The 22,226-nt window shown below is 38.7% G+C and overlaps 1 protein-coding gene across 1 annotated transcript in view; it reads left to right on the forward strand.

Annotated features, from left to right (window-relative positions):
• NELL1 (neural EGFL like 1) overlaps nucleotides 1-22,226 on the forward strand; it is a 299,127-nt gene that overhangs the window by 166,365 nt on the left and 110,536 nt on the right. Inside the window, exon 14 of the mRNA XM_059825833.1 lies at nucleotides 20,440-20,562. Coding sequence (XP_059681816.1) covers nucleotides 20,440-20,562 — 123 coding nt within the window. The remainder of the gene's footprint in view (nucleotides 1-20,439; nucleotides 20,563-22,226) is intronic.

The raw sequence follows: 22,226 nt of genomic DNA on the forward strand, positions 1-22,226 counted from the left end.
TGGCAAAAGTGATTTTAACAGAAGTTTATAAAAATGCGACTTAACAGAATTCAATGGCAAGGTCCACTCTATTACTTACTAAAACATACAGAGGAAAATCAAATTAGAATCGAATCAGAATGATCTATACAGAGAGACTGGAGAAACAAAAGGGTAAAGAGAACTCTCCCGTTGAGTCACGAAGTTCAGAATGGACTCACTTGCTTTCTAAACTTCTCAGAGAGGAGTTTAGGTGTGGCTGAATCCAGACTTAGTCTCAAACTCGGTCAATGGTTCATGTCTAAGGGAAAGAGTACACGGAACAAAGAAATCCTCCCGTTGAGTCACGAGATTCAGAGAAGACTGGCTAGGTCTGCTCCTAGTCCCAGACTTGGACAACGGTTTATGTCTAATGGAAGAAATACAGAGAGTAGGGGAGGCCCTCCCGTTGAGTCACGAGGTTCAGAGTAGACCCCCTTGCTTTCTAAACTCCTCAGAGAGGAGTCTAGGTGTGGTTAGGTCTAATCTGAGTCTCAGACTTGGTCAACAGTTTTTATCTAAAGGATTACAGGTGTTCAGCAGTAAGCTAAGGTTCATTCACAGTTTAAGGTAAATCGTAAGATTTTAGCAACACGTAATCATGGATTAGTTTAAGATCTACAAAGCGAGTTAGTAGAATGCGCTACAACCACAACAGTGGCTTGATTACAGATTTGGAATGATAGTACTATACTTGCTATCGAGTACTCAAATTGGTTCAGATACTCACGCACACAGACACAAAGCTATAGACATAGGTACAAAGGCACCTGTTAAAAATTACCCTCGAGTTCTGTGAAAATACTCACTTCAAATGTCTCAGCATTTCTCAGGGGGCCACAGTTGAGCCTCGAGGAAGAGAGGGTTTTAGCCCAGGTGCCATCGTCAGCTTTCAGCAGCGGTCCTTCAAATTTCACAAACTGGACAGCTCGCGAACTCTGAGAGGCGTCCCGCTCGGGGGGGATGCTGGTCGCAGCCCGCTGCGGTCCAGGAGAGCTCAAAGGGTCTCACTCGGGAACTGCTGTTTACAGGTCCATAAGATGATTGGCTTTAGTCATCAGCAAGTTACTGGAAAGTTACTGGAATTCCACTAACACAGGTACTGTTCCACTCAGGCTGCGGTCCAGATAAGGGATGTTCCAAGGCTGTCAGGGGATGACTGATTATTCCCGCTCTCGTTACCCGCCTCGAGTTGGGTAACAGGAGTGCTTGGTACGGTTAATGCTGCTCCCCGCCTCAGCCGCGCAAGAGTTCCTGGTACGGTCAAGGGATGCTTAACCGCCCAACTCACTGCACAAAGGCCAAGGCCTAGCCGGAATTCCTGAGATCGTAGAGCGGCCCAGGAGAAAAGGGTGGGGAGGAGGAATGCACCACCACAATCCACCCCGTGACTAAAGTCCACCCATCTTTACCTCACAGAGTGGCGGTATGGTTGCCTCTTGCCTCTGTGCCTATAAACAGATTAATGCCGTATTCCAGTTATAATTTGAGGGAAATTTTTTGTTCATTTACTGTTTTGTTAAATGCGATCAAGTGATGTTATATATGCGAGGAGATTTTTGTAGCAGTGCTACCTGTCTCACTATTCTCCACATTGTAACACATAGAACGATGTTCAGCAGCAAGCATAATAGAACAAAAATCAATAAAATTATGATGGGATGTAACATCCAGTTCAAAAGTCCTGTTGCTGCTGGCGACCATCCGAATAAGGTATCCCACCAGTCATGTCCTCTATCTTTCTTCACTCTTTCTAGGATGCGGTGTATCCTTTCTGCATCGTGATGGATGTTAGTCGGAATTTTGTGTCCATTGTTTTGGATGCGTTCTAGCAGTTGACACAGGTCATCGTGTCGTAGTAGTTTCTTCACCAATGTAAGATTCATTCTAATGGGGGTAGGCAATAAATATTGATAGGATGCATAGTCCACTTGCAACAACTCGTGGGTTGTGATAGGAGTTGAATAGTTCAAGTTGCATCCTGTAATTTCAGTGAAGTTACAAACACAAATATTTGAGTCATTATTTGTCTCCACAGTGGTGTCATCTGCAAGTATAGAATCACAAAGGGTTTTCATACAAATGCATCCATTTCCAACATAGATAAGTATAGTTTTGGGGGTTTCATCAGGATGTATTTCAAAATGACAAATACTTTGTTCAGTGTCAAGACAAATGTCTTGGGCCTTAATGGTATTACTTTCACAAACAAGTCCCTATTGTTCCCATACAACACATGCATCAACATCAGTAGTTTGCCATTTGTTCCCATTTCGTTGGGCCTGTACTCTATGTTCCAATGAATAGAGTATAGGTCCATGATGACTTAATCCCAGGGCGATGATTTGGTATACGGCGTATACCGAAGCATTGCGCATTGCCAAAACAAAAGCTGTAGCTTTACTGTCGGTAGGGTCATAAATGAAATTGATTGGATACCACCAAGGATGGAATTACCTTTCAAATTTAGTTACGTTATCCTGGATTACCTTTTGAATTTCAGTGGGCATGGTGCCCTCATTGCCTTCCCTTATAATTGCTGCCACAGTAGATTGTATCCGCAGTTGAGCCTGGATACAACTAAGAGCGAGGGGGACATTAATTTGGGTTGCACCTAGTGTGTTTATAATTAGTTGGTGGTCTTTTTCATTAATTCTTTCCCATTGGGTTAATAAATCAACCAAGTACCTAAAAAGATTTTACTTCTACTTGGTCCCTGACACTGCTCAGGTGGGATCTTGACTTGTGCTTTGTGTAATGCTTGCCTTACTGCTGCTGCTTCCCTGACTTTTTCAGTGGAGGTTTCCGATCAGAATATCATCTGTATATTGGTACAGTTTCACATCTTGAGGGAGTGAGACTGTTGGTAAAGAGTTCAGCAAGCGCAGCATGAGCAATTGTAGGTGAATGTTTATATCTCTGTGGGAGTCTGTTAAAGGTATATCGTATACCTTCCCAAGGAAAAACAAATTTCTTTTTATCTTCTGCCTGTAAGGGAACCATGAAGAACACATCCTTTACATCTAATGCTGCCATCCATGGGTGTGCAGCTGCTTGTAGTGTGGCTGTAAACAGCACTAAAGGAAAAAACCTGAAAAATGCACCACCGCAAGGACTGCTCCATTTTCAGATTTTTTTCCTTTAGTGCTGTTTATCGTCTTTTAATCCTGTTATATTTCTGTGGCTGGCCCAATGGTTATCATACCAGCCTTGATCAGAGATGTGGGTGATCTCTTCCAGCCCACACAGAAAATGAGAAAAGCCTGTCCCAAGGTAAGGTGATAATCCTGCTGTGGTTAATGATCTTTTTTTGATAGCTCTATTATTATTATACAGCCTACACTGTGCCTTCTCACGCAAGAAATGGCAGTCAGTGAGCATCACAGAATAATAAATGTTTCTTTTTGAAAGGATTTTTGAAAACCTTACAACACAAAGTCACAGGCTGTAATAATGCCAAGTAAGTATTTCAAAGAGAATAAACCTAAAATATGAATTGTCCCCATGAATTGTTCAGAAGAAGAATGGAAAATAGGATCACGAGCCAAAAATTGTCACTGTTTTTTGTGTTAGAAACAAAAGATGGAAGTTACTTTGGGTCTGGAACTAACCATTGATTCACCCAGTCCAAATGTATTCCTTCCCCACGGGTGCTTGGGCTAGTGAAGTTTCAGAGAAACACTGAAGTTAGAAAATGCCTTGTGTAGCTTGACTCTTCACTACAGGATGCTACAGGCTTATCTTAAGCCATCATTCGTCCATGTTAAACATACTCAATTTTTAAGATATGTTTCCCCTTTATTGTGCCACGGTTATTTATTCACATGTTTTGGTGAAAAGGAAAGGAGGGATCTCCTGATGCTTATTTTCTCCTTATATTTCCTCATTGTCACTCCTCCAGCAGGGACCTGCGGAGCTGTGTCACACTATTTCCAAAGGCCCACGCCTAGACACAGTTCTTGTTGGAAGTAAGAATTTACTACTAGGCTGCGTTACATGCCGTCATTTAGGTCTCTCATAGGGTTAACTCAGCTGAACTTTTCTTCCTGCTTTGCATGGCTGCTTTTTGTAAGCTCTTTGGAAATACAGCGGTTTTGCCAGTGTCGGGATGGTCACTGGCGACAGGACTAGTGACATATCATTCACCTTTCCCAGCGTGAATACTTTTTAGCATGCCAAACGTGTATCAATTAGAAAAGCTCTTTCTGGTTGAAAAAGATTACTTTCCTCTCATTACAGGAGAGTTAAAAGAATCAATATTGTATATGTATAAATTTTCAGCTAAAAGATTATTCCTGGCTGACCTTATCTTGCCGCTTGTTAAATATTTGAAACACATTTTTATCCTATTAATTTTCTAAACTGTATGTGAACCCAGTGAGGTGTGCCCCACAAGATGACTTCCTTGGGTTGTGATGGCATGAGGTATCCCATTGAAATTCAACTTGTGGTTCCAGGCAATTGTTTTGTTACACTAATTTGTTTCACCTGTCATCTTCATCCTGCGGTCACCTAGGACGCAGGGTCAAATTAGTGTCGAAAGAAATCCTTTTTTCTCCTTCCCAATTAAACTATTAATGTTTGACTATTCAAATTACTATTAAGTTTTAAGATCTTAATTCACTGATCTCTTTCTGTGGCATTGGAGTGCTTGTGACTGTTATGCATAAAGATCCTGCTTCTGTCACTGTGAGATGGAGATTAGATGGAGGGCTCCTAGCTGACGTCTGATCTGTGTCTATGGGAGCTTGTGGCAGGAGATTTCCTCCAGGGAATTTATCGCCGTGATGCTGCAGGCCCTGTCTGTGCGCTCAGGTTTTCTGAGGAGTAGTTAAAATCAAAAGCTGTGTAGTCTCCGGTGGGTAAAAGTTGGTTAATGACTCTAATGCGAATTTAGTGCTGATTTCTGCACTAGTGCAACATAGCTCTGGGACCCTTTGGAAAGGCATATACCTCTTCTCTGCGACAGTGTTTTCTGTCGTTGGCAGACATCTGTCACATGTCGCAGAATTGACACCACCCATTGTTGATGAACATAATTGGGTTTGAGCCCCTTAAATGGAAGATGTTAAAAGGACTGAAATGATAGTCTTTATCAAAGCTATGCGCAAGCAGTACGTATATCATTTCCTCTCCTTCCCCTGCCTGTAGGATGTGGCGGGTGGGAGGCAGGGGAACCAGGAACCTTGTATTTTCCTCTCGGTATAGTGGTGGTGTTCTAGGAAATAGTCGATGAAGACACAAAATGCCTTTGCAGGGGTTAGAGCTAATATCTAGAGCAGGAATATTATTTGATGTGTAAAGTATGTCTTCATTTAAATAATAAAAGCATTTGATCTTTTTATTTCTTGAAATGCTGTGAAGCTAATCACGTCTGAGTATGTACCTCCTGACACCTTCCTCCAAATAATTTTACAGTGATTGTCTGTCTGATGTTTAACCTGTGACAGTAAGCGTACATCTATGAGTTTCCCAACGGGCTTTTGTCAGACTTGTTTCAGCCATTCCTTGTATCATTATATGATTACCAGCAACTCTTTTCAAATCGTCTCTTGATTATTTGCTAGCTCTTGTACATACGAGCTATCCCTGAAATGTCAGTGGTGTTCCGGCATGTCATAATGTTTACCTGTCACCTAACAGTGACAGATGTCAGGTTTTGTTTATGTTCTTACTTTTTTGTTTCAAATGGTTCAGATATTCCAAATCCAGTCTTTTTCCCATACTTGTCTGTTGGTAAAGAATTTCATTATACTAGATGAATTTTGCACTGACCTAACACCTTTCTAACCATTGCTTTACAAAAGAGGTGGCAAAAGTATCTTAGTCACCAAGTCACATAGTCAATTAATGAGAGAGGGATGGGTGGAATTCAGATTGTGCCAGATGTTCTCACCCCTGGATTGTGCTTTCTCCTCTGGGCATGTTCTGCAGGAAGATCTGTGCTCAGTTTAGCTAACAGCGTCATTGCTCCCTTTTCTGAGCTGGAGTGGTCTTTGTAATCCTGCTTTTCTTCCCTGGCATATATGCTGGAATTGAATTTTAAGCAGCACAACAGCATGCGATGGGCACAGCTACACGTGTTTTGTGGAGGTTGTTTCTTGTGAACAAGGAACTTGTTCTTTCCAAGTTCACCATTGCTTGATTCCTATTTCTCATTTTCTCTCTCGTTTGACTTTGTTTCACTAGCAAATGTGAGACAGATCTAATACTCCTCCCGAAGTTTCATGCTTCGTTCATGATTTGTGGTCATTTAACGCCACTTCCTCTGTCTCACGGGTGCATATATATGGATTTCTCTTGTCAGTGTTATGTACTCAAGCTAAGTACGGAGTTTCATTGTGCCGCCTTCTGTAAATTGAGTTTTGCTGATATTCCTCACTGCTGGTGGTTTGCTTTCCTTCTTAATTAGCTCATGCTTTGCCAAAGGCTGAATGTAGTATCCTAGTACCCACAGCAGAGAGGCTTCGGGTAGCACTTTGTGAGTCAGTCACTGGTTAACAGCGAAAAGGGAGCTGGAAAATGAAGGTGACTTCATCCCCTAGGGACCCCTGCTCTGAATCTCCAGTGTATTTCTGCAATGCTTTCTGCGGTGTTTCATGATTTTAGGCACTTCAGGTTACTGCCTCTATCCTCCCTAAAATTACGTTCTAAGTTCTTTTGGAGAGGAGACACCTTTCTTGTGTCAACAGTTTTCTTGGATAATCCTGTAATTAAATCCCTGTTTTTCTTGGCTAGTAATACATACTGTTTGTTATTACTTTTCTGTGACTGTCTGTGACTGTCTTTTTTTAATGCATTTGGAGCAGAAGTCTTCTAGAGAAGAATTCCCTGTTTGAATGAACAACCAACCATGTGTGTTTTTCAGTCTCGTGGATGATATTTGCGTATCCAAAGTAATTTTTATTATTTTTTTACTTAAGTGATGAAAGCGCAAAATAAAGTTGTAGTGTCATTATCCATAGGTAAGTTAGATGTGAAAGCCTGAGCAATGCACAGCATATAAATTCTGTTTGATCTAGCTTTTGTCTCAGTAGTGGGATCTCCATCCTGTGCAGTGTTTTGCTGATACAACAAGGTGTAGTTGCAGCCAAAGGAACTTAAGTTGTGATCTTGTCAGATCTCAGAAGACAAGTATGGTCTATTGTGATCACTATTATGGTAGAGTATCTCCAGGGAAGAACATAGGTGCCTTAGGAAATGATGATGCACTGGTTACTACTCCTGCTTTCAAATGAAAATTGATTCTGTGTATTGAGAGTAAATATAATGCACTCTTTGAGGGGTAAAATGATTTGATCGCTTGCTTCCATGTAAAAGTTCCATGGTATTTTTGTGAGGCTAAAGGACTAAACTGAAAACTAATACACAGGAGTGATATAAAGAGCTAGACTGACTTTTTTTTTTCTTTTTTCCTCTTCTTTTTAAGTGCTGAGAACCCGTTTGTCCTAGTTAAACGTGTTGGGGGAAGTTAGGTTTCCAGCACTCTGAGAGCGCAAACCATTTAGTAATGTAGATGCCTAAATACTGTCTCAGAAGCCAGTTTTTAGACATCCATTTTTAAGAATCTCAGTCAGCACTCACTGGTTTTGTTGGGTGAGCTGCAATTAGGCAAATATTCTGTTTACTCTCAGTAAGAAGCAACAGTCCATCTCTACTCTGTCAAAAGCTTAAAAAGACTGGAGTCCATCCTTTTTGCAGCATTTGCTTAATTAGAAACTTGTACATAAAACATAAAGGTGCTAAATCTGCAGGGGAACCTAATGGCTCGGCTCTGTCTAACTTTGTAAACAGAAAATTGAGAGAAGTATGCTAAGTCTTTGTGACTTTTGTATCCCCTGTAATACAGGCTCCAGCACTTTGCAAGCGTTTTCATTGCATCTCTGATAGGTGCAAAGAAATAATGTATTCTGTCCTCATTATACTTGAACTCTGCCACAAAACCTTACCTGTGATTGTATGTCTTCTTGTATCAGCAGACGGACACATCTGTCACACATGCGGGTTCATTTAGAAACAATTCCACTTTACTATATTGCAATAGCACTAATAGACTTTTGTGTAAGTTCAAAATGGGGTATGTATTGGGTTTTGTAATTTTTTTTTATGTGGAAGTTACAGCATCATGGAGTGCTGATATCTGAAACTCTTTTGAACTTGTGTCACTAATAGAATTTCATCAAGCCATAATGAAATGTTGGCTAAAAATTGCATCCAAAGGTCCATTTCATGCTTTTTGTATTAGTGATTTTGAGATTTCTGCAAAATAAAGCTTGCAGGTATTCTTGAACTGAAAATACCTGAAAGATGAGGCTCTGATATCAACTTCATAAAATATGCAGGTTTCACAGTTTTATGGATAAAAAGCAGCCTGTCTTTCTGGATCAGGTTATATTGCTATATAAATAAATCAGTACCATATTGCTTTAGGGTTTCTTTTCTGACACAGTCCAGGTACTTAGACCATATTCAGCTTTTAGCAACACAGAGGCAAAATAAAACTTTATCTTAAGATGTAATGGTAACAGGCATCTCTCCCAAAAACTGTAACTTAGACAGTGGCAACTGCTAGATGAAGTCTCAGTTTTTCAGATTGTGTCATTATGTGTGATTTCTTTATTTTCCAAAGTGGATGTTCTATGATTTAGAGAAGCTGAGAACTTAATAGAACTGTTTTTTTACCATTCCTCTATCAATGTTAAAGTCACTGCACCAGTCTAGCTGGAACTGTGTAGTTGCCCTCTTTCAGTGTGGTACATCACATTGAGTTCAAGGCTTTATTTGCTCTCCATATGAAATTCTCTGCTTTGTAACTATGTCAAGAAAAGCAATAACTACTTAGAGAAATTTGGAATAACTAGTGGTTTACAAATATACAAATCAATATACACAATCAATTTGTGGGTCTGGGCCTGGGATTTTGTTTTTTTGGGGCTAATTTCTGATTTCACTGAACTCAGTTGGAAAAAATCACATTGACTATTTGGGATCAGGCTAAAGGTCATAGAAGGTGCCTCATAAAAGTCCAATGCTTTGATGCTTAACTGGTTTGTGGAAAAGACAGAGATTGTATTAGAAGGTTAATATCTCATAATAATAATCAAGACGACCATATTGCTTAGCGTGTTCCCATTTAAAAAATGTTGGTACGTGTTATAATTCGGGCATGATAATACGACTTGTGTGAAGTACCGTGTGTGTGACAGAGCTCAGACCAGAATGAGCTCCCAGCATACGGACCTGTGCTCTGACCATTGCACCTCAAGGACATACTGTATCTTTTTGCAAAATCTGGAATTTCTTCTGGCTTCCTAAAAGAAATGAATAAATAAATAAGTAAGAGACTGGCATGCAGACCTCTGCAAACCTCTAGACATACAGTGCATAAACTGGTCACTCTGGTTTATGAAACCAATAAGGAGAAACACTTTTAAGATGCTTTGGTTCTTGCAGGTGAGGGTATAGCTATTTGCTCTTCAACACCCCGTGTGTTTCCCGTGTGTACAGTATTACATTTTTGATAACTTTGTGAATCTTTTCTCGTTCCTCTAAGACTTTTACTTCATCATTAATATCCCTTAGTCTTAAAAAACAGGTTTATATTGGGCTGTGTTTCATTAGCAATATGCTGTATGCTGCCTTCACCCTGTGCAAAGTTTGCATAATGAGAGATTCACTCTGAGCTGTACAACCAGAAATGGAGCTCCTATGCACTCTATTACCATTAAATTCAGGAATTACTCTGAGTCTGTAGGATTGAAAACGAGCAATCCTTACTGCTTAGTTTTAGTTCTGAAAGATTGTCTGATTTTCATGGAGTTCAGCCTCAGTCCTGAAGACCATGAGTGGTATGGATATGCCATATCACTCTTTGCTCAGTGAGAAACTGTACTTGCAAAAGAGTTCATTCTTTTGATGGTATGAATTTGCCAGCTCTTCAAAGCATAAAGATAACAAAAGAACTTTTTTGACAATGAAGTGTGGTTTCTTCCTTAGTGGAATTTTTTCGTTTGCATCCCTAAATCTGCAATATGCAGACCTCTCCCAACTCTTGTAGCGAGTTTCTTGTCTAGATCTGCTCTGAATTGAATTTGACGCCTGTCTCCACAACTGCGCTCAAAGTTTGTGGGCAAGTTTTAGAATTAAAGATACACATAGCTAATGACAAAGTTGCCTTACATTTTTTTTATGTGATAATATGTTGAGATGGAACATATGGAAACTGTAATGGATTATTAATTCTCTAGCACAGTCATACAAGCTGTCTTAGCGTGTGTAGTGTTCACATACTGATTTTTTTCTTAAGATTACTTTTCAGCATTAGAAAACAAGACAACTGCATCCAAACATGAATAATCTGGCTTTCAAAAAGAAGACCACAAAACTGCAGCAAAGTGTCTAGTTTAAATTGAGATTATGTCAGGTGGATTGCCATTTTCTTATCAGTCGCCTTGTTTGTTAAGGATACATTGTGGAATTTCTGTATACGTCAACATTGTTAATATATCCCTGGCGTATACGACATGGAAATTCAGTCTCAAAAACCCCTTGATACTGTGACTCTTCCCACTAATAATCTAGCAGCTGTTCTTCTATATTAATAAAATTATTTTAGTATTCTTTACTAATTATTTTAGTATTCTTTACTAATTTGACATGTCTACTCAACTCAAACACGCTTTAAAAGGTTAGGGAAATAAAATTTAAATATAAAAGAAACAGTGGTGTATGCTTCCAGCGATTCTTGAAGTTTCAAACATTTGACCTAGTTTGTTCAATGCTGTTTTTCTTTAACTTTGGGGAGTAGAGTGCCATGCGTCCAAGCCTTAAACGCAGTTTTTCAGGATTTCACTTTTTCAGATTTTCCTTTGCTTTCTTGTTTTCTTTTTTAGTAATCTGTTCAGAAAACAATAAAAACAAATGTCTGTCTTCCCACTTCCTAATAAATGTTACATAGGCATTTAAGATTGATGTGTAAATATTTTATACTGTGTAGCAAGAGATCCACTTCTTTTTTCTTCTCCTCTTGCAGAAAACAAATGCAATGTTACCGTCAGCAAGGCTACCTATTATTCATCTTGATTTAGCCCAAAATAAACATTTTTATTGTAACAACTTAGAATTTGCTATCACTGCTCAGTGAACTCATCTTATGGCAATTCAAATGGGTACTATTGGTAGTTGTTTTTATGAAGTAGTGAGGCAGAACAGAGGATCAGAGTATAAAGTACCTTTCCCTTGGGTAAAAAAAGAAAGAGAAGATAAGTATATATACAAATACTCTAAATCAGCCATTACTGTTCAGAGAAGAGATACTGGAATTATTGCAGATAATTCTCTGAAAATGTCAGCTCACTGCTCAGCTGTGGTCAAAGATGAGCAGAATAGTGAGATGCTTTGGGAAAGGCATTGAGAACAAAAAGAAAAATGTTATTATGCTATTGTATAAACCCATGATGTTCTGGTGTCTTGAATCCTGTGTGCACTTCTGGTCTGTCCATCTCAAAAACTGAGGGGGTGACGTGTAGCCCTTTGATGCATGAGAGGACATGGTAGAGCAGAACTCCTTCAGGTTGTAGAACTGGATACATCGTATGCATGCTTGCACACACACTCTTTAGGAAGCTTATGATGTGAATAGCTGCCAGCTAAAGGTCTTGTGTTGATACCAAAGAAAATTTAAACTGTATCTGATGTTTCTGTAATTTCAAACAAACCTGACTTTTGCTTTTATGCAATGGGTTTATTCACATAATTAAGAGTATAATATGAAAAATGGAGTTAAACAGGACTGTGTGAAGGCACAGACTGAAAGTGTAAACTGAATTGAAGACTAAAGAGGGTAGATCGCTCGAACTTAATAGCAAATGCTTCTTCCTTGGCTACTGAAAAATAGTTTCAACTCAATACAGTTTGGGTTTCTGTATGTTAAATTAAGGTAAGTGTAAAAGGGAAAACAAAAACTCCGTATGAAAAACATTGGCTTATGAAATGTTTTGTGTGCTACAGATGTTTTTGGAAAAATTTATGTCCTCTTCTTTTATAGTATATCTTTTTGTCATCCACAGTTGTTCTTATTTCTGTCCATATATACAACATAAGAGTGGAACTTAAGGCATTCATAGGAATAAGGATCATTAGTAAGGTCAATTTTTTGGCAGTAAATAATGAAGTCTCTATATACTGGTACAGAATATAGACCTTTGCATTCATCTCTGCTCTCTGCTTCTTGCTGAGGGGAAATAAAGAAGGCTGAGCATCTCAGTGCAGAAGGCATGAGTTGTAAAGACTTCCCCCACTGAACGTTGAAATCATACCAACCGATGTGTAGGTGTCATTACTGACCATGTTTGCATACTGGCCTCTTTAGGATGAGATAGTAGTTTTAGTCCATTTTACCCTAGGTATATCCATATATCATGCACTTAGTTATGATACATAACTAAGTGCATGACTAAGGTTACATTGGTTTTGTTTATGATCTTCTAATATACAACTACAAACAAGATTTCATTGTGGTGTGAAAATCGAAACTAAACCAACTAATGATTAAAGTTGAAATGGAATCACTGAGACAAATCTCAGGGATTCTCTTGAAATACCAGTTTAGGAACGTGCATCTTATTATTTTGTTACATTGGTTTCTAGACAGTTCTAAGCAGATTAATTTATTAGAATAAATTGGAACAAAATAGAAAAAAAAGAATAAGCGTGGCTTACATTAGGCGTTTATTTTATAAACTTGATTGTAGATAGGCAAATGTGACCAAAATCTAACCAGGTGATGGAAAGCCAAGGAAAGAATTTTAGTTTGTAATTCAAAAGGAAACATTCAAGAGGTTTTATTCTGAGAGGCAACTGCATGCACATTCAGAATTTTATATTTAAATTAAATCCCACTATTTCTTCCTAATTACCCAAGAGTAGCATATGTCTACTCTTTTAGAATGCAGTCTAAGTAATTTCATGTTTAACACCAGAAGCTGTTTGTTACGTCGTAAATTACAATAGCATTTTAGTTTCTTATTAAAAGAACTGCAAATCTGATACTTCTGCCGGTACTTTTTTTGTTTAACTGCTCATAAGGGTGAAGTTGGAGCATATCCTTATGTCAAGGGATGGTGGGACTTAACTGTTCTGTGCCCTCTTCCTTCTTCCTCTTTCCTTGCGGAAATGGACAGGGTGAGCTCGGATGACTGAAGTTTGGAGTGGGCGGAGATGAACTTTACTTTATTTCTTTAATTCTTATGAGCAGGGAAAAATACAGGTTTGGGGTTTTTTTTCTTTCAGGGTTGTGTGGATTCATAATGAGCTATTATTTTTCACCAGCTTACCATCTGCAATGTAATTTCTTGTTTGATCTATGCATCTTGTTCCTAATTGCCCTGGTCTTCTGGAGGAGATTTTCCTCTGTGTTCAGAATAATGCTGCCTTTTATTCAGCCTATTTAAAAGCTCTCCCTTTTGTTTCATCAGAACTTCTTATGAGCTGAAATCTTGATTCCACGAAGTCCACAATCCTTCCTAAATTCAATTTTTTAATCTCTCATTTTTAAAGCCTTAGTTATTACATAGACATTTGAATCCTAACGCCGTGCAACAAAGTGTTGCTTCTTTTTAAAAGTATCAGGAGAGATGGCTTTCTCCTTTCTGAGTTTTCAAGGGCCATTGCTTAACTGTTGCCAGATAGCTAATTAATTTTGCATGCGGGCATGTATTCTCTACAAATGGCCTCGGTATTAATAAACAGTGGTAGCATCTGATGACCTTGCTATTCCATAAGTGAGTTGTCTCTCTATTGTAAGTCTCTTGGTGTATAGAAATGTTTGCTGCATTTGTGGTTACATACCCCAGAAGCAGACTGTCATCTCAACAATTTAGACAACAACTTTCCTTTCCATGTTGTAAAGATAAGAATAAATAGAAATAGTCAGAATCTTTGCACAATGTTTTCCAAAGATGAATGTTTTATTATTAAAGTATGAAGGCTTTGGGGAACTAATGGAAGAAGATCCTTACAATAAGAAAATCGTTTCCATCTTGTAAGCAAGTTAAAACTGGGGCCTTTTCTCGTAATGAGAAGTGAGAGCAGCTGTGGTGAAAGACCATTCAGTGGGATATGTCTCCAGTAATTGCATTCCAGTGTTGGTCCTTTTTCAAAGAGCATCCTTATTTAAAGAAAATAAAGATAAAAAGGTCAACACTCTTGCTGAAAAATAAATTCTGTGTCAAATGTACCTTTTAGAAATCATACGTTTGAAATCCATTATGGGCTTTTGAACTGTGCAAGGGAAAGCTATGCTGATGTTACAGTTAGTTATGACTCCTGACCAAAAGGTTCTTAGCTTCACTATGTGTTGTTTGCTGTATATTTTCAATCTATGGTTCTAATTTTCTATTAAATATTTTAGACAAAGTGTACAACAATACAAATACTTGAGTTTTTCCAAGCCTGTATGGAAAAGAAAAAAAAAGGGAAGCTAAACCAAAGATGATTATGCCTTTAGAGCCCATGCAAGTCCAGTAGGTCTCATGGTGTTGTCTCTTTCAGCATGGGAAAGCAGAAGCATCCTAGAAATTCTGTAGTACCTCTGAAAAATGCATTAGAAAAATATACACACAAAATATAAGCAAAGGCCATCTTTCTCTTGTATAATGAATAGAAAAAGATTTTATTGAAAAGATCTCTTTAGTAAAAAATTGGTATTTATAATACCCACAACTTCAAGAGAATAGAAGTACGCCATTTTTTATTACTGACAGTTCTTGTGATGCTAATTGTCACTAGAACCTTGCACAAACACTACATTTCATGTACATATGAATGGAGAAAATTTGTATTTACCTGTATTTATTTATTTGTGTGTTTAGGTATTTGTGCCTCTGTATTTATAAATACATGACAAATAAATCCTTTTTTTTTACTTTGCATGTGTTCTGAATTATTTTTATGTGGTGGTTTTTACTTACGAACAGTTTTGTAATATGGTGTGGATGGCTTTTTCCAGAATACGTTACCTCAGATAGACAAAGTCTTTGTATGGCACTTCCCCCCCACCCCCAGAGCTTTTCCTGCTGCATTCTTACAATTCAGTTTAGCGCAGAACAGAAGGTATTTTTCAAGTATCACAAAACAAAAGTAGTTATGGTATTCCTTGGCAAGATTAGGCTAGAAAAATGGGGATATGGAAGATTTGACAGAAACACTGGTGCCTGAAGGTTGCTGACTTTTTTGTCCTTGTTTGAATATTCTTATTTATACTTCACACTGAAGTGATCAGCCATCAGCAGGGTTATATATAAATGGTGGAGCAGCTGGGATGCTTGCTCATTTGAGGTGTGCAGGAGCTGCTACAACCTGCAGATGCTTTAAATTCATTAGCCTAAATAGGTACCTGTGTTTTGAAGAAAGGTAAAGGTCTGTTTAAAATTAAAGCTGGTGGCTTCACAGCTGAAATGCATCACGATTGATTATTCTGCTGTTGCTGAAGGTGTAGCTAATACAGCTATTAGCAGAGGCTTGACCTTTCACAGTGAACTGTTGGCAGGCGTGGAGTTTAGTTGCGTTGCTGGTCCCCTGCTGCCTCAGGTATTATTCAACTTCTTTTTTACATATGTACACAGTAGCTGTTGGCTGCTGATGTTGCAGATGTTGGTGTGCTGTGGTGTGCTTTTTGCTCGGTTGGGGTCCGTCTGACTTGAGCACCCCCCCCCCCCCGTATAGGGGGATGCGGTGTGGTCACAGCTCTCTCGGTGGCAGTCTGGTAATTGTGCTTATTTCAGCTGTTTCTTATTCATTTCATGTTTTTGAGACTTCAGCAGGAAATGGTCTGTGTTTTCCCATTGTACTGTAACTAGTTTCTTCTCTGGGACTTCAGGAAAAAGGAGGTATCGTGTGTGCCCTAATATCAACGTGCTTACAGACCAGTCTGTGGTTTGGTATAAGGTGGTTTCCTGCAATTTGTAGGATGCATTGGTGCTTCTTATAATAGGATGTGCAACTAACCATCTACTTGAAACTATTTTCTGGTGAATTAACTTTTGTTTTTTATGTGATTGTTATCTCTGTAAGTCCATGTAATATTGAAACGAATTCTGTCAGACAGCTCCTGAGTATTCTGATTATCAAGACAAAATTATTTTATGAGGTTGCCTGCGAACAAAGCAACTGAGGTTTGAGGTTGCCTGCGAACTTATCTTCAACCACTGTGCATGTGCCGTCATGTAACACTATCCACGTATAAATGTCTGTGTCCCCAGACCCATGGTGCGCTCAGAGTGGACTTCTGTTCAAGTTGATGCAATTTCAGTTGCCTGAGGCAAGTAGTTAACCAGTGACAGCTTTTTCAAATAGAATTTTTCTGTAGAGATTTTGTTTTAAAGGCTTTAGTTCTTCAAAACTGAAGTATTGCTTAATGTATTCATAGAGGACACCCACGGACGATACATGTCATGATTCCACAGAGTCATACAACACAGGTGGCAGAGATGTGGTTTTGTAACAGGTTGCCTAATTTCTTACCAGTGATCTTTCAAGTGCTTTTGGAGGCTGATGGCCATCCTCAGATAAAGGCTGAGGAAAAAATGAACTTTGTAGTCATTGCTTCACAAGCTGGGCTGGTTCAGGTGTGAACTGGCAAAATAAGATACTCTTGAGGATTTTGGAAAAGTTCATGAAAGCTTTTGGAAATTCTAGGAGATTTTTATCCAGGAGGAAAATGTTAAGTTTAAATGTGTGTTTTGCTGGCCTTAGCTGTAGCTTGGTGGCTAGGAAATGGGGACAGGTGAGCTGAAGCTTCAGAGGTGATTGTCCTTTCATACCTTGTCTTTGCTTGCAGGAAAAACAAATTAATTAGAAGCTAAACCCGCAGTTGATATTTGATTCTTCCTTTTTTTCCAATAGAAGATTGAGATCCTTTAATTTTCTGTAAAATCTTGAGTATTTGAGGATTTCAGAAGAATGACAAATACTAAAAAAACCCAAAAGGATCTTGTAATATTCTCATTTTATACAGGGAAACAGAGGAACAAAAAAGTAACCGGTCTCTTTGGCTTTATCAAAGGCAAAGCACAGAATAGAGGTGGCAATAACCAGGATTCCTGAGTGACAGAAATACTAATGCTGAAGATAATTTACAGATATTTCATAAATAAACTAACTTGTCTGTAAGCAAAAATGGTGCTGCTGTAGTAACTGTTCTTCTGAAATGGTACCTGTTTCTTGAAATGGATATTAATAATCTAGGGGAATGAGTGTTGGGTCAGGGAATTGCATCCTGCAGTACTGTTCTTGGTAAGCCTGCCCATTCTTTTTGTCTTTGATCATAAGCTCCTTTTGTGTATATTATATAACAAATAGAAGTCATAGAGAGATGGGTGACTTCACTCAAACTTAATGATGACAGTTTCATTTCTGAACATGGTAGCATATTTATTTATATCTACATATCTGGGTATGTGTGTCTGTGCATGAAAAAAAAAACACCACCGCCAAAAAAAAAACCCCTAAAACCCAAACCCAAACAAAAACCTTTTGTTTTTGTCTTTTAGAATCCCCTTTCTTGTGCTTGTCATTTTCAGCTGAAAGGGAAATTGTCAAAATAAGATACGACTCGGCTCTCCCCTCTTTGGTGCTTTGGAATGCTACTGTTTGTGACTCCTTTCGCTAATTTGTCAGTGCCCTTCTCTTCCAGTTTTTGATTGCTATGTAGTCAGATAGTATTTACCATAACATTAAAGCAAAAGCAGGTTCTATCTGATGTGCTTGAAGGGGAGATTTTGGAAAGTGATGAGTGTAATAAAGCAATGTTCTTTGCAAATTGGTCATAATCTCCTTTGAGTTTAAACAAAACACGAGCCCACCTTCCACACTCACTTCCCAGTGTGAACACCAAGTACTCCAATGTACATCCAAAGGATGATCTCTTGTGAGGGAGAAGGAAACCCAAGATAACTCTCTACTGACAGAATCTTAAGGATTTTTCCATCTGGAATAAAAGATTTTTGTAGCTTGACAGAAAATCAATGCTTTCTCATTCTTATTAGGCCTATAGCAACGTCATCTATAGACATCTCTACGCCAGGGAAATTTTCATTTAAAGTTCCCATCATTGCAGCCATACTGCTGCTAAGAAATCTTGGGATTCCTCATGCAGATGAGCTTCCCTTAGTCCTCCTTGTGCTAGCAGCATCAGGATGTCTCAGGAAGGGCAGGTTCCCATCATCAGATTTGTTGCTAACTCTTCAAATTCTATCTCCTTAGAAAAAACTGACCTCTGTTTTAAGTAGGACTGGAGGAATGCAGCTTTGTCAGTGTTAAGTCTTTCAATATTGCCAGCATCTGTACATCTGCAGGAGTGGTAAATACAATTATTTACATTGCCAAAGTCCTAGAACAACATAGCAGAGTATAATCTCTTGTGTATTTTGGCAAAACACCTACGTTACCAATGGGAAATCTTTTGCTTATACTTGAAGTGCTGACAAGGTAATCAACTAATTTTGGCGCTTGTAGGAATGTTCTTGTGTGTACATGAACCTATCACAAAGGCATTCTCATTATAGTTTGAGTACAAACACAGGAAAGCTAATGGCAATAACTAATAAAAGTAGTAAGAGGAGCGAGAGATTACAGAGAGGCTGTCTCTTTTGAAAGAAAGCATCGTTCAACTGCTTGCTAAGCACTTCCTTGGAGGGGGTAGCTTGACACTTTTTTTGTGTCTGACCCAGCAGCCTGAGCATCATGAGACTGGAGTGGCAAGAATCAGGCTGTGGTCCAGTTTCTTGAAAGATGAAGGAGAGAACAGGCAGCCCTTGAAGAAGCCTAGCTTTCAGAATATATAAGGCATCTGAAAATTGGAAAGGAGCTGAAGTGAATTACTTAGCAGAGCTAGGCTCCACCATAAACTCACAAATATAAATGTAAGCCTGAATTTATCAGCTAAAGCCAGGCACATTTGAGTGAGCGTGTATGAGAGTTTCTTGCTAAAAGCAAAGAGTGAGCGAGTGATGTATCGCTTTGATGCTCTTTAGAAGAAAATGGTTGCAATCCATATCATTTTGCTGTCAAACGTATTTGAAAAATAGGAAACATATGTTGGATATATGTTCTGCAAATTGTTATCAACGTTGTTCCAGAAGTATTTGGTTTGAAGGGTTCCTTGGAATCCACCATTCAAATCTACACGTGTCTTGAGTTATCTTGAAATTGGCTGCCATTCTATACCATGGTAAAGTGAGGGCGTTGCAGAGGTTAACTTCAGCCTGGCAAAGCCTGGGATCCCATTGCTCTCAATGGAGAGGCTCTTCCAAAGGGCTTAATTCAGAGTCTGTAAAAATGAGTATTTTGCTCATGTTTTAGAGGCACTACCTCTCTCTGTGGTCTACAGAAGGCTATATTTAGTCGGTAGTCCTTTGAACATCCCATAGTCACTGGTATATTTAAGCAAATCCTTGATTCCAGAAAGGGATACCTTTTACCTCTCAGTGTATGGATACTAGCCTGATGATTGTAGTTGCATAAATGAAGACTACCGAGAAGGATTCCATGTTCTGATTTTTGATTACGGCTGTTGTCCTTTATATGGTTTTAAGACATTTCATTGCACCCTCTTGATTCCACTGAACAAAACTGTAAATCCACGAGTGCAAAGGTGTAAAATATTCAGGTTTTCTTTTTGCAATCCTACTGCATGAGGGAAGCTCCTTGTAATTGCAGGAAGAAGTGAGAAACTTCAGGGTCAGGTAGCTTGTCATCTCTAACTGATGCTTTACTAGAACAAAATGTAGCGGGAGAGTAAGTGCAGGAGCTGCAGCAAATTAGGCTCAGTGGCAGCAGTTAGAGTTGCAGGATGAAAGCAAAATATGGCCCATTTGTCCAGAAGTCTCTTTGGGGCTCGGTGGTATGAATGGTACTCTAAAAATGTAAAATGTTATTGCACGCTATTAGAGAAGGAGTCAGCTCAGCATGCATTAGAGCAAGTGGCTGTGACAACTGAAGTGTGGATTTAAAGGGCATGCTGTTAGGGCCCCTTTTGTGTTCACTTACCTTGTATTTATGCTTATTACTGTTGGTGATGGACAGTGACGTAAAGGTTAGTCTTAGCAGATATTCTTCTGTTATAATCTTCTTCATGAGTTTTTGTCATAGCCATACTTTGCCTCCTCACCGATTCTTCCCCCCGCCCCCTGCCCTGTGTTTGTACCTAAATAATCTACTGTCACCACGCACATGTTGTTGAGTCTCGTAATTGAAGACCCATAGCTGACTCCCACACCGAACTCCCAGCGGTCAGCCATTGCAGCAACCTTGTTATTCCACTTGGTTTTCAAATGCCACATCATCACACTGAAAAGCTCACTGTGTCTCTTGTCATTTTTTTTTTACTTTTTTTTTTTTTTTTTTTACTTCCCCCCCTTGTAGAGCATGATGAGTGTGGCAGCGAACAGCATAACTGTGATGAGAATGCAATCTGTACTAACACTGTCAGGGGACATAGCTGCACCTGCAAACCCGGCTACGTGGGGAATGGGACCATCTGCCGAGGTAAGTCTGTTACTCTAGAAACAACATGAAAGTGGCAGACTCTATTAATATTTTCTGACAGTCACCTACGTTCTGGTAACTTGTGATGCTGGATTCTGTCAATGATTCGCTGTAAGATTTATCATCTGGCAAACGGACTATGCATGGAGATGATGGGAATTGATTTGTGCAATCTTCTTGGCAAGAAGGAAATATTTTTGGAATGCTAGAAGAAAAGTACTTTTCATTTACTGTCACTGAACACTGTCATTTCAGCTAGTATCCTTCAGCCTTTAAGTGATGTTCATTGTTTTATAAACCGTGGATGGTATTTGCTATCACCTTTGGCTTTTAAAATTTAATCAGATGCCTTTTGAATTAGTATAATTATCTTTTATGCTAACATCGTATGGTTGTGCTTTGACTACTCACGTCAGAAAAGGGATTTCTTTTTTTTTAATCTTTACCTTTTAAATGTGTATTTTGAAGATTTCTCAGTTATTTCAACAAGATACACTGATAGCCAGCCATGCTTTCTGTGAAGTGGCAAGTCATTTATTCAGGGTGGCTTTCTTTGGTTTGGTTCCTGTAGAGAAAAAGAAGCAAATATGTTCTATAAAGACAGAGGAGAGGGAATATATTAACTAGTTGGCTTAGTGAGGACTGTGTCATGAAGTACTATTGAGTTGTAACTCACGCGTTTATGAATTATATTTGTCTCATAAAAAGCTAATTTTGTCTTGTCTGGGATTGTGGACTTTCTGACTTTCTAAACAGAATCGCAGTAATAGAAAACTAACTTTTAAATTTTTTTAAATGACAACTATTGAAATTGAGGAATATACTGGGTAAAATATTTTGTACTTAGTCTGCGGGCACAAGAGGCTGGATATTAATTTTTCCAGAATGTTGTAAATTGGCCAAGCAATTCCTTAAAGGAGAACGAAGATTGATGTCATTCTTGTTTCAAGCTAAAGTTCTTCACCAAGATTAGCCTGTCAGCTGCTGAATTGGCATGTACCACCTGATTGCTTTGTGATATGACTTGCTTTGGGTACTGTCCATCTGCACACGAACATCCCTATATTTAAAACTGTAAAATGGTTTGTAAGGCTTTAAGAAGGAATACAAAAATGTTATTAAAATAGTGGGCAAGTTAAACCTTGGTCTGTCTTTACAGAAGATGAAGAGGTGATACTGGGGAGAACTCATTGTAGTATGTTTTCAGTCTTTGATTACAGTGAAGATAAATTGCGGCATGGGCAACTATGGTTTTGGGGAAACCTGAGTGAACAGCCTGTCTCTGACTGTTTGTTTTCTGGGGTTTTTTTTCTGAGGGTAATACAACAAGACAAACCTTTAATCATATTTCTTTGAAACAGGGATGTTTGGATTAGTTCATAAAAATTGTGTTTTCACACTGGTTTTCTTCGTTTGCACACCTGGATATTTGGTTTAATGTGCCAAAAACTCAAAGCGAAACTCCTACTGCATATTTATTGATCTAGTAATGTTGAAATAATGAGATTGCACAGGAGGAATGCAATAATGTTTTTACCCTCAAAGTTCTGTTGAAATCTGACTTGTGGATAAAATATATGTTACGTATATTTTTTAGCGTGCCTTAAATTGCACACGTGAATGTAGTTATAGTTGCCTTTTTGAGATAGGTGTACATGGAAATA

This window comes from Gavia stellata, chromosome 17, assembly GCF_030936135.1.
Source record: "Gavia stellata isolate bGavSte3 chromosome 17, bGavSte3.hap2, whole genome shotgun sequence".
Classification (NCBI taxonomy): Eukaryota; Metazoa; Chordata; class Aves; order Gaviiformes; family Gaviidae; genus Gavia; species Gavia stellata.